The sequence below is a fragment of the Rhinatrema bivittatum genome, chromosome 1, assembly GCF_901001135.1.
Source record: "Rhinatrema bivittatum chromosome 1, aRhiBiv1.1, whole genome shotgun sequence".
NCBI lineage: Eukaryota > Metazoa > Chordata > Amphibia > Gymnophiona > Rhinatrematidae > Rhinatrema > Rhinatrema bivittatum.
The window spans coordinates 645105174-645118744 of NC_042615.1; the positions used below are offsets into that span (position 1 = coordinate 645105174).

General features: G+C 45.3%; 1 protein-coding gene across 4 annotated transcripts in view; it reads right to left on the reverse strand.

The window, feature by feature from the left end:
• Positions 1-13571, reverse strand: part of LOC115073851 (chromodomain-helicase-DNA-binding protein 1-like) — a 346258-nt gene that overhangs the window by 193282 nt on the left and 139405 nt on the right. For all 4 annotated transcript variants that reach the window (XM_029572735.1, XM_029572754.1, XM_029572763.1 and 1 more), the window contains one exon: positions 1382-1544. In XM_029572735.1, coding sequence (XP_029428595.1) covers positions 1382-1544 — 163 coding nt within the window. The remainder of the gene's footprint in view (positions 1-1381; positions 1545-13571) is intronic.

Below are 13571 nucleotides of genomic sequence, written 5' to 3' on the forward strand. Positions count from 1 at the left end.
GCAGTTTGGTACAACAGGGGGAAGTGGTCTCTTATACCTCTCTGATGGATCAATTTCCCGATGTTATTCTCCCCTTCTTGGAATATGCTCAAATAGCTCACCTTCTCAGAGCAATATTATCTTCATTCTGTATATCTGTTAGTAAATCTCTCTTTGAAACCTTTTGCACTTCTACCTGTGATGGAAAGAAAGTGATCTCCAAGCTGTACAAGCTACTTCAGGGTCCACAATCCACTAAGTTGGAATGTATGCTTGCTTGGGAACGAGAGTTAAATCTTACACTCAGCTTAGAGGAATGGGAAGATCTGTTCCTTCAAGCTCGCAAATGTTCTATGTCTGCTAACCTACAAGAACAGTGTGTAAAGATTTTATATAGATGGCACTATGTTCCTACTCATATGCATCGCATGTATCCAAATCTGGACGATACATGTTGGCGGCAGTGCGGACTCATTGGCACTCATCTGCATATCTGGTGGCAATGCCCAGTGATACTCCCCTATTGGACTCGGGTAATAACCTGGATTACTCAGATTTTGGGGAAGGAAATACCAACTGACCCGATCATCGCACTGCTGGGAAGACCCCTCGATGGTATGAACCCATACTCCCAATGGTTATGCCAACAAATTTTTTTTTAATAGCACGTATAGCATTGGCTTGCCACTGGAAGAGTCCCAATATCCCGACAGTGCTGTCACTTATAAATCACCTTCACAAGATTCGGGAGCTGGAACACATCACAGCCCAATGCTATAATCGGTTACCCCGCTTTCAGGCGACTTCATGGTGCCAGCTACATAAAGATCCTTAAGGTTTTGTAATCTTGAGTCCCTTTACATTTTACGCTTCATACTTGATAGTGTTTATGGGTCATGACCACTGATTCGTGATCGTATTACCTATTATTTATCAATATGGTCGAGACAACTACTATTTTAACCAATGTGATATCTACTTATATTCTTTCCATGATTACGATACAATGCCATAGCTACAGTTTTGCATTCTTTAGATTTCCATATCCTTTATAATAACTTGACAGTGTTATGTATGACGTACTTGTTAACTTATTTATTTATTATTTTTTATATACCGGTGTTCGATTTTACATATCACATTGGTTTACATTTAAACAAAACGTATGCATTGTTATTGCATGTTTGGTAGCAGGGGAGGGGGAGGGGAGTGGGATTTGATATTTTAAAAAAAATAGTTGGCAATGATTTTGTTTATTATATTTGTATGCTGTATTATGATGTTTGCAAGTTTGCCAATAAAAGCTTTAAATACAAAAAAAATAAAACAGGACTAGTATCCAGTTTTTATGAATTGAAGGACAATTTAAAATGATAGTTTTATAAATGAACACATTATTTACCTGTAATGAGTCTTGCCTGTTGCAGAGTTCATTACCCTCAGGAGGCTTAATGAGGTAGCAATGGTTACAGCACTTCTTGAGTTCCATCATGATATTTAAAAATCCTGAAGTACTGCCCTTTGAACCTTTGCTCAAGGCTTTGTAATTCCTGGTTAGAATCCATCTAGGTGGAAACAGGAAACACATAGGAAACAGTTACACTCTGATCCAATTTAGCTGAACTTGATAAATCCAGAAGTCTGGGTATAAATACAGGGATTCAAAAATCTTGGGTGATTATAATTTCCATTGCTTCCACGTGGGCTAGCTTAGCTCCTAATGAGCCATACTGAGGAGACTGTGCTGCAACAGTCCAGATGGGTTGAGGGCAAGTAGTCCCAGCATGGCCCCTGCTGGGCTGCATTGTGTAGTATATAGCTCAGTGGCTAGTAAAGCCTCACCCTCTCTTCTGCTGGGGAAAAAAAAGATTTGCATGGCCCCAAATATACTGTTATAATGAAGAAAATAGAAATTTTTTATTTATTTTTATTTATTTATTTATTTAATTTTATATACCGGCAACCGTTTGCACATCGTGCCGGTTTACAGATAACTTAAACAAGGATATATATAGGCAAAGCCTTTACAAGGAACATTGTGTAACCTAGAACATAGTAACAGATCAATAACTAAATAAATAGGGGAGGGAGGGGAGGGGGTGGTCGAGACAAAGGGGGGGGGCGGGGGGGGTGAAGACGGAAACGTGAGGAGAAAATATGTACAGGGAAACAATGAACAAGTGGTATGTACATAGGTTGTGTGCAATATTTGAAAATGTGCAAGGGCAACAGTGAAAGGGGTAAGAAGATATGTACGGTGCTAATAAGAGATAAATTATTGTGTGCATGATAAGTGGGGGGTTTGTGGTTGTCTTGAGGGGATGGGTGTAGGTCCTGTGGTGGGGGTGTTAGTACTAGTACTAGATGGAGGTTGGGTTAAGGTGTTTATAGGTGGTGAAGGTGATTGGGGGTATGCTTGGAGGAAGAGCCAGGTTTTGAGTTTCTTTTTAAAGGTGGGTGTGGAGGTTTCGGTGCGAAGGTCAAGTGGCATGGAGTTCCACAGGGAAGGGCCTGCGAGGGAAAGGGCCCTATTGGTGGTGGAGATGAGTCTTGTGGATTTTATAGATGGGGGGATAAGAGTTCCACGAAGGGAGGAGCGGGTAGGTCTTGTGGAGGTACGAGAGAGGAAGGGTGGGCTTAACCAGTTGTAGTGTTCATTAGTAATACTTTTGTGGATGAGGGTAAGGGTCTTGTATAGGATGCGTGAATGGATGGGCAGCCAATGGAGATTGATGAGGGTGGGGGTAATGTGGTCTTTCTTCTTGACATTAGAGAGGATGCGTGCAGTAGCGTTTTGAAGGAGTTGGAGAGGTCTGAGGTGGGTGGCAGGGAGTCCAAGTAAGAGTGCGTTACAGTAATCGATTTTGAAAAAATTAGTGATTGGAGTACTGTGCGGAAGTCATGGAAGTAGAGGAGGGGTTTGAGTTTTTTGAGGGTTTGGAGTTTGAAATAGCAACTGCTAACGATAGATTTGATATATGGTTTGAAGGTTAGTTGGTTGTCAAGTATAACACCCAAGTTTCTTGTGTCGGAGATAAAGTTAGGAGTCTGAAGCGTGGAGGGACAGGGTATGGGTGCATGTTTGGAGGAGATGAGGAGGAGTTCAGTTTTCTGAGGGTTGAGGGCTAAGTGCATGTCGGTGAGAAGTTGGTTAATGGAAGTGAGAATGGTGTCCCATCTATGTAGAGCAGTGAGTACAGTATCTGTGAAAGGAATGAGTATTTGCACATCATCTGCATAGATGAAGTGTGTAATACCAAGGTTAGAAAGGAGGTTTGTGAGGGGGAGCATGTAAATGTTGAATAGCGTGGAAGAGAGGGAGGATCCTTGGGGGACGCCACAGTCGAGATTAACAGGGGGGGATGTGAAATTATCAATGAGGACTGTGTAGGTGCGGTTTTGGAGGAAGGACTTTATCCAGGAGAGGGCAGTACCTGAGATTCCTATACTGGTGAGAGTGTTGATAAGGATGTTATGATTTACAGTATCGAAGGCGGCGGAAATATCTAGCATGGCAATGAGATAGGATTTACCGGCATCCATTCCTTTGATGATGGTGTCCGTGAGGGAAAGGAGTAGGGATTCGGTACTGAGGTGTTTACGAAAGCCATGTTGTGTAGGTGGGAGTATGTTGGATTGTTCTATGTGGTCAGAGAGGCGGGAATTAACTAGTTTCTCAATGATTTTGGAGAGGAAAGGGAGATTGGAGATAGGACGGAGGTTGGATAGGTTGGAAGGATCAAGGGAGGTTTTTTTTAGGATAGGTTTGACCACAGCTTGTTTCAGGGAGTTGGGTACCAGGCCGTGTTCCAGGGAGCAATTCACGATTTTGGAGAGTGAGGTGGCTATTGTTTTAGGAATAGCGAGTAGTAGTTTAGTAGGGATAGTGTCTGAGGGGTGGGAGGAGGGTCTCATCTTTTTTAAAATGTTTTCTATTTCTAGTGTTGAGGAGGGTTCAAAAGAAGTGAGGATGTTAGGTGTGTGTAGGACAGAGGGGGTTATACTGTTAGTGTTGGGGGAATTTTTGGGGTTGGGGGTAAACTTGGCGGTGATGTTAGCTATTTTGTTCTTAAAGAATAGGGCAATATCATTGCATCGGGTCTGTGTGGAGGGGACTTGGGGTGCAGACATATTAGGTTTGGTAAGATTTGAGACTAGGGTGAACAGTGCTTTTGGGTTGAATTGGAGGTGGTGAATTTTCTTGGCATAGTATTCCTTTTTTGTAGTTTGAATGGTGTTTCTATATGCGTGCATGAGTTGGTAATAAATGGTTTTTGTGGCAGTGGTGGGGTGTTTGCGCCAGTGTCTTTCTGCTGTTCTAAGCTGGATTTTTTGGGTTTTGAGTGTCTGGGTGTACCAGGGTTTTTTAGATGATTTGGTTTGGGTGATTGTTTTTTGAATGGATGGACATAGGTTGTTGGCGATTTTCAGGGTAGTTTCTGTCCAGGTGGATATAGCACTGTCTGCTGACTCTTGGTCAATATGGTTAGTGATGTTGGAGCAAGCCGTGGCCAGGGTATCTATAGGGCAGGTTTTACGGAATTGGAAGGATTTAGGCTGGGTAGGGGGGGAGGTGGGAGGGGTTTGTAGAGAGAGAATTGTGTTGATGATGGAGTGATCGGACCAGGGGACAGGAAGGCATGTAGGGGAGTGGATGATGTTTATGAGTGAATTGGTGAAAATGAGGTCAAGGGTATGACCAGCTTTGTGGGTTGGAGAGTGGATGAGTTGGGTAAGGCCCATTGCGTCTAAGGTTGTGATGAAGGCTTCGCATGTAGGGGATTGTGGGATGGTGTCGACATGCAGGTTAAAGTCGCCAAGGAGTATCGTGGGGATGTCGGGGGAGAGGGAGATGGTGAGGAATTCAATGAGGGGGGAGGGGTCTTTTTCTAGTAGACCAGGAGGGGTATATATATAGAAGGGGAGGGGTATATATAGAAGGGGGTATATATAGAAGGGGGTATATATAGAAGGGGAGGGGTATATATATAGAAATATGAATTCAGTTTACAAATGCATAAAAGATCAAGTCTGACTGAATGTGTACTTTAAGAATATTACCTCAATGACAGAGAAAACTGATATTATAGTTACCCCCCACCTCTATTTTGCAGTACTAAGAAAAGAAAATTAGTTCTTACTTGATAATTTTTGTTCCTGTAGTAACACGGATCAGTCCAAACCATGGGTTATGTCTCCCTTCCAGCAGGTGGAGACAGAGATAAACTTCAGAGGCACCCTCAGTTAATCCGGTGTGCCTCCTGCATCCCTTCAGTATATAGAATATCAAAGCAGATTAGGACTTGCAATGAATCAAGCAAGAACAAAACTGTCATGAACGCATAAACATGAAAACTGTAACTCTTTCTTAGTATGCTGCAATAATACAAATGAAACTTGCGCGCGCGGACTGTATAGATCACCCTGTTACCCATTCCCAGTCTTTGGGCGGGCGTTTGGACTGATCCGTGGTACTACAGGAACAAAAAGTATTTATTTATTTATTTATTTTTAATTTTTATATACCGATGTTCCTGTAAAGAATACATATCGCACCGGTTTACAAGGAACTGAACAGTCGCCTCCAGGGCGGAAATACATTAAAAAATTATCAGGTAAGAACTAATTTTCTTTTCCCTGTATGTACCCAGATCAGTTCAAACCATGGGATATACCAGAGCTTCCCTAAACTGGGTGGGATTTCATAAGGCCCGCACGCGATACACCACTGCCAAAGTCTCCGGGTGCCTGAACGTCCAAGCGGTAGTGGCGAGCAAAAATATGTAGCGTCTTCCAAGTAGCAGCTCTGCAAATCTCTTGAGGCAATACCAACTGGCATTCAGCCCATGAAGCTGCTTGCGAAGGAACCGAACGGGCCTTCAGGCCCTCAGGAACTGGCCTCCCTTTACAAATGTATGCAGACGATATGGCTTCTCTTAGCCATCGAGCAATCATTGTTTTAGACGCCTTGTGCCTCTTCTTGGGACCGCTCTATAAAACAAACAAATGATCTGAAAGTCTGAAAGAATTAGTGACCTCCAAGTAACGCAGCAAGGCACGCTGAACATCGAGCTGACGAAGCTCTCGTGCATGCTGTACATAATTTGACAAATCGGGAAAGGCCGGAAGCTCAACCGATTGACTTAAATGGAAAGATGAGACCACCTTGGCTAAAAAGGATGGTACCGTAAGCAGAGAAACTCCCGAGTCCAAAATCCTCAAAAAAGGTTCCCTACAGGAGTGAGCCTGCAACTCAAAAACTCTGCGAGCTGAACAGATAGCCATGAAAAACACCGTTTTCAAGGTGAGGTCTTTCAACGTTACCGTTTTAAGGGGTTCAAAAAGCGGATCACACAATACGCGAAGAACCAGATTAAGACTCCAAGAAGGACAAACCAGACGGACCGGGGGCTTCAGATGCTGTACTCCTCTGAGGAAACGCACCACATCTGGATGAGACGCCACTGAGCTACCAGCCAAGGAACAGAGGACCGCCACCTGTACCCAAAGGGAATTGAAGGACAAATCCTTGGCCAAACCATCTTGCAAAAACTATTTAGCATCTGAGCAATCATAGCATGCCTGGGCAGAATCTCTCTCTCCCGGCACCACGTCTCAAAAACTCTCCATATCCTGAGGTAAGATAGGGAAATAGATGTTTTTCTGGCTTATAGCAAGGTAGTGATAACCTCCTCTGAATATGCTTTCTTCCTCAATCTCCTCCTTTCAAAAGGCAAGCCGCTAGACAAAAACAAGCTGCCTGGTCGAAATATATAGGCCCTTGATGGAGTAGACGTGGAAGATGCCCGAGCCGCAGCGGTCCTTCCACGGCCAGATTGATGAGATCCACAAACCATGGACGTAGGGGCCACTCGGGAGCCACTAGAATCCAATTCCCTGGGTGAACTTCTATCCTGTGATGCACCTTGCCCATCAGAGGCCAAGGAGGGAACACATACAGAAGAACTGAGGTTGGCCAGGGAAGTACTACGGTAGCACATTGACCCCCCTCTGCGCCATGATCTCTTCTAAGACTGAAGAAACGAGGAGCCTTGGCATTGTCCCTCGTTGCCATCAGGTCCATGTGGGGAGTCCCCCACCTGTGAGAGATGAGATCCATTGCCTCGTCAGAGAGCTCCCCACTCTCCTGGATCTATGCGCCTCAGACTGAGGAAGTCCGCTTGTATGTTGTCCTTCCCGGTGATATGTGAGGCTGCTAGCATCGCAAGATTCTGCTCCGTCCAAGTCATGAGCAGCTCTACCTCATCGGCTACTGCTTGACTTCTGGTGCATTTCTGACGGTTGATATAGGCCACCGTCGTCACATTTCTGGAGAGAATCCAAACCTCCTGGTGGCGGAAGAGTGGGAGAAACTGTTGCAAAGCCAAGCGAACCGCTCTGGTCTCTAGGAGATTGATCGACCATCCGGACTCATCTGGGGACCAACTGCCCTGCACAGAATGATATTGGCAGACAGCTCTCCAGCCAGAGAGGCTGGCGTCCGTAGTCACCACTGTCCATCACAGAATCTCCAGATCCATTCCTCAAGACAGGTAGTGCGGGCAAAGCCACCACCCAAGACTGGACTTGGCGTGATCGGTGAGTGGTAGAGGGAACTGAAAATTCTCCGACTTGGGATCTCACCAAGAAAGTAATGCTCTTTGTAACATTCTCATATGAACAAAAGTCCAAGGAACCCCTCCAGAGTGGATGCCATCAAACCGAGCATCTAAAGGTAGTCCCACGCCTTGGGCAAGGGAAGATCCAACAAGCGCTGAACTTGGTCCATCAGTTTGTTTCTCCAGTCCGGCGGAAGAAAAACTTTTCCGACTGCTGTGTCGAACCTGGCTCCCAGAAATTCCAATGACTGAGAGGGAACTAGGTTGCTCTTGGCCTGACTGATGACCCAATTGAGGGATTCCAGAAGAGTGGTCACTTGCAGATCGCCTCCACACAGCCATCCCTGGACTTCACCCTGATAAGCCAATCGTCCAGGTATGGGTGAATAAGAAGGCCTTGCCTCCAGAGAAACGCTGCCACCACCATCATGACCTTGGTGAACGTCCGGAGCGGGATTGTGAGCCCAAGGGTAGCGCGCAGAATTGGTAATGCATTCCCAGGATCATAAATCGAAGAAACGTTTGATGATCTTCGCGTATGGGAATGTGCAAGTATGCTTCCATCAGGTCCAGAAAGGCCAGGAATTGCCCCTTGCGTACCGCCGCAATGACAGATCACAGGAGACCGCAATGACAGATCACAGGGGCTCCATATGAAAGTGTGGCACCTTGAAAGACTTGTTTACCTTCTTGAGGTCCAAAATCAGCCGGAAGGAACCCTCTTTCTTTGGAACTACAAAGTAAATGGAGTACTTCCTTTTCCCCCAGTGCCCTGGGGAGACCGGCTTCACCGCTCCCAGAGCCAGTAGGCGCTAGAGAATCAGACGAACAATCTGCTATTTGACTTGTGGGCCGCAAGGAGATATTAGGTAGAAGCGTCTTTGAGGCCGAGCAAATTCCAAAGCGTAGTCTCGTTCGATTATGCTTAGCACCCACTGATCGGAAGTAATGTTGGCCCATGCCTCATAAAATTGGGACAGGTGACCCCCAACCAGAGAGATTGCGGGATGGGCCGGCCCCATCTCATTGTGTATTCTTGGAGGTGGGAGAGAAGGAGTCACCATCCTCTCGGAAGGCTTTACGCCCCCGAAAGGACGAAGATCAGGCTTGGTTCCTGGGTACTGCTTGCCGTGGACTGGCTGCTTGCTGCTTTTTCTGCCGAAATGTTCGCTGTCCATGAGAGCGGGATGAAGGAAAACCTTTGGAGAGTTTCGGTCTGTCCTCTGGCAATTTGTGAACCTTGCTCTCCCCCAGGGACTTGATCAACTGCTCCAAATCCTCCCCAAACAAAAATCCCCCTTTAAATGGCATAGCACCAAGCTGGGTCCTTGAAGGAAACATCAGCTGACCAGTTCTGGAGCCACAAAAGCCTTCTTGCCGACACCACCGACGACAGAGCACGAGAAGAAGTGCGGATCAGGTCATATAGTGCATCCGCCCCATATGCCACTGCAGCTTCCAAATGCTGCGCCTGTTCAGACTCCGCTGGAAGGAGATCATCTTGAGATGTGAGCAATTGCTGTACCCAGTGCAGGCTCACACAGAGCATATAACTGCTACACACCGCCGCCCGGATACCCAGGGCTAACACCTCAAAAATGCGTTTGAACAGCACTTCCAGCTTGCGGTCCTGCAGATCCTTGAGAGCTGTCGAGACTGCTACCGGGATCGTGGTTCTTTTGACAACCGCTGAAACCAAAGCGTCCTTAGGAGACCGCAATAGATTCAAAAAATTATCCACTAAGGGATAAAGCTTATCCATGGCTCGTCCAACCCGCAGACCAACATCAGGAGCATCCCACTCCCTGGTCTTCAGCTGCTGCAGCATGGCATGAACCGGAAAAACCCGGGTCTGCGTTCGAAATCCTGCTAAGACTGGGTCCACCAGGTCCTGCGACGGAGGAAGCAGGGGGAGCTCCATCCCGAGCTCAGAAAGAACTGCAGGAATGAGAAACTCTAATTCCTTTCTGAAACAGACAGACCACCTTAGGGTCATCGCCATCCAGGGGATTCTGTTTCCCCTTATCCTCATCCAATCCCCGTGGGGCGGAGAGGCCCCTGCATCAGCCACCGCATGTCCCGGCACCACCGGGGTGGCAGAACCATCTGAAGCCACAGCACCTTTTAACTTGGCTACCCGTAAAGATGCGGGTCCATCAGTGTGCTTGGCTACCTTGGAAGCCGGTCCCTGCACAGGTCTCACAGGCAAAGCAGCAGCTTGCGGAGACCTAGAAGCCAAAAATGCTTTGTGCATAAGGAGGACAAAATCTAAAGAAAAAGAATCAGGATCAACATCCTGTCCCCCTTGGAATAAATCCTGGTCCTGATCAAACAAATCATCAGGACTGGCAGGGACCGGTGACAGGGCTGGAGGAAACAGCCCCTCCCCCATAGCATCAGCCTGAGCTGCTGCACATGTGCCTAAGATGGCTGCTGTCCCTGCATGGAGGGAAAAGGGATCAGCACTGAAATCACGCTGAGCAGGGCATTTGGAAGCCCCTCGAGGCTTGGACAATGCTGCAGACCCTGAAAAGGAGCTGCCTTCCACCAGGTAAGCATCGGGAGCAAATCCCAGCTCTAGAAAGCCACGTGGTGGCTTCACCACATGCTACACACAAAGATGGCTGCGGCATCTTGATTTTTTTTTTTTTTTTTAAGAGCCAAAGCAGCCCAGGCCACCAGTAATCACTTACCCTGCTTATCATCTGCCTGGAGCCCCACGGGGTTACCAACCCCAGCTCCTTTAACCTACTACCAGAGAGGATGACCCTGCAGGATCTAACAACCCCCTGGGAAGATAGAGAAAACTTCTCTCAGTAGAACTGTCTTTTTTTTCCTTTCTAAAACTTGCTTGATTTAGAACTTATAGCTAGTTTGCTTTTAGATAAATTTAAGGGATAGCCTACACCCCAGAAATGGCAAGACTGCAGGGTTTGCACGACCTCCATCTGCTGGAGACAGAGAAATATTGAAGGGATGCAGGAGGCACAGCAGCTTAACTGAGGGTGCCTTATCTCTGTCTCCATCTGCTAGAAGGGAGGCATAACCCATGGTTTGGACTGATCCAGTTACGTAGAGGGAACATATATGGATCAGCCTGACAGTTCAGTGACAGTGATGTGCACTTCCATGCTGGAGATCCAAATTTGATTTCTAAGCCCACTTCTGTTAAGAATGCTGCAGTGTACATAATCCCCAGGAAGGAGGGAGTCTTGGTTATCATCCAGCAACAATACCTAATAATCATGCACACAAGTACTGGGTTCTAATCTAGAGGAAGATGCTGTTTGCTGTCACTGGTCATGGACTGTTGCTGGGTTGCTCTGCTTGATGGCTCTTCATCACACAGCCCTGGTTCTGATTGAACTAAAAGTCCAAAGGAGCAGGTGGAAAACTGACTGGTAATTGATTAAAGGACAGGACATGGAGGAGGACTAAATAGTCATTTTCTCCCAGTGGAAGGAGGTGAATAGAGGAGTGCCTCAAGGACCTGTACTTAACTCTGGTCCAATTTATTATCTATAATAGGCAGTAAAGTGTAAGATAATCAAATCTGCAAGCGGCACAAAGTTATTCAAGCTATTTATGACACAAGCAGACTGTGAGTAATTTCAAGAGGACTTTGCAAGACTAGGGAACTGGGCATCTAAATGGCAGATGACATTTAATGTGGATAAGTGATGCACATAAGGAAATATAATCACAATTATATGTACACAAAGCTGATTTTCACATTTTCACATTAGGAGTTACCACCAGGAAAAGGACCTTAATCATTTTGGACAGTATACTGAAATTTCAGCTGAGTGTAGGAGCAGTAAAAAAAAAAAAAAAAAAAAGCAAATAGAATGTCAGGAACTGTTAGATAAGGAAGAGAGAATAAAACACAATGTCATAATGCTTCTGGCATACATCCATGGTGCCACCATATCTTAATGTAATGTATCCTGGTCGCCTCCATCTCAAAAACAATATAGAAGAACTAGAAAAGGTTCAGAGAAAGGCAACAAAATGATGAAGAAAGGCTTAGCAGTTTAGCCTCTTCAGCTTTGATAATAGAAAACAGAGGGGAAATGACAGAAGTTTTTAAAATCTGTGGTGGAGAACAAGTAAACACTGAATGGCTATTTACTCTTTCAAATAATACTAGGACTAGAGGATACTTCACGAAACAAACATACCAGCAGGTTTAAACCTAATTTAAGAAAGTTATTTCAGTCAATGCACGATTTAAGCTGTGGAATTTGTTCCCATCAAATGTGGTCAAAGTCACTAATATAGCTGGATTTAAATAATGTCTGGACAATTTTTCAAACAACAGGTCCATAACAACTATAAGTCAGATCAAGGTGCCCCCCACCCCCCCCCCCCAGTTAGGATCTGTTGGGAACTTTTTCCAAGTGATACAGGATTGGCAATGGTCAGACAGAATACTGGGCATAACAGACCAGTGGTCTGACCCAGCGTGACATTTCTAATCTTAAGTATTGCCCATTCCCATGCCCAAAAACATAAAAGTCAGTCTAGAATTGTGTGTTTTATGGGTGTTTCAGGGAAAAAAAAAAGTGTGGCCAAAACCTAAGCCTCACAATTGTAGACTTGTTTTTGCATCTAGCCCCTTTCTCTTTCTCCTCCTCTGGTCAGATTTGGCTCTTTTGCAGCCCATGTACTCCTCCTGCTCTAACATATATCCTGCAGCACCCCTTGGCTTTGACATTCCCTGTACCCCTTTCTCCTATGAGTATCTTCTATCTCTTATTTTGTTTATAATGGGGAGTGTGGCCCTTTTTAAGTATCTGGCCAAGGATGATGAGAGGATGACAGCTTCAGGTGGGGTGGAAGCCTAGAGAAGCAGGCCACACATACAAAAAGGGGCCTAACACTGGCTGCACAGGAGTAGCAGAATCATTTAGACTAGGGCTTCCCAAACGTTTAGTACACGTGACCCCATTTTAGCACTTCAAAATTTACATAACCCCAGAGGATGACCAAAACAAAATGGTCCCTGTCCAACAATCATGCACTCTCACCCCCCCCCCCCCAGTCCAGCTGATCTCTTCTGTCAACTTCTAATCTCTTTAGTCAATCCTCTCTCAACTTCCAATCTCTCCAGAGGACCTGTTCTCAAATCTCTGCCCTTCCAGCTGAATTCCTCTTACACCCCCATCTCCTCTCAACTCCCCAGCCCATTCCCTCTCACCCCTTTTTGCATTTCCCCCACCTGATCCTCTGTAAACCCTAAAGCATTCTTATAACCCCTAATCATATCATTCCCTCCCTCACCTTCTCCATAATGTCTCTCATATCTTCCTCAGCTGATCCCTTTCTCTCTGCCCCCAGCAGCTCTAACCTCCCCCAGTTGTCAGTGCATGATTTTCTGCTTCGAGAACTCGATAGATGGATGCCATATAAACATCTACTTAGGTATATCCTCGGCATATGACACCGTGGAGCAGAATATTCTTCTAACCTGGCTTGAAAATGTTAGGATTAAGGGCCAGGTATTTGATTGGTTCTCCTCTTATTTAGATGCAAAACTGCAGCAGGTATACATTGATAAAAAATCTTCAGATTAGTATGTTATGCCTGCAGGGATCCCCCAAAGATCAGTTATTTTTACGATATTATTTAATCTTTATTTAAGACCATTCATGTTCCATTCTATGTTGTCAAGATATTATTTTTTGAATATATGCTAATATGCAGTTCTTCTTCCCAGTAAGGAATGACTTACAAGTTGTAATTCAATAAATTGGAGAGACTCTTGATTATATTTATTTGGATGTGTAATAACAATCTTTTACTGAATCTACTGAAGACAGAGACCATGTGTTTTTCCAGATTGGCTGATTACACAGCAAAACAATGTGTTATCCCCTTCTGTATTGGGTACTACTATCCCCTTTAAGGATGTGATTAGCATCCTAGGGGTTCTATATGATTCTAAATTAAGATTTAGACCCAAGCTTCAAC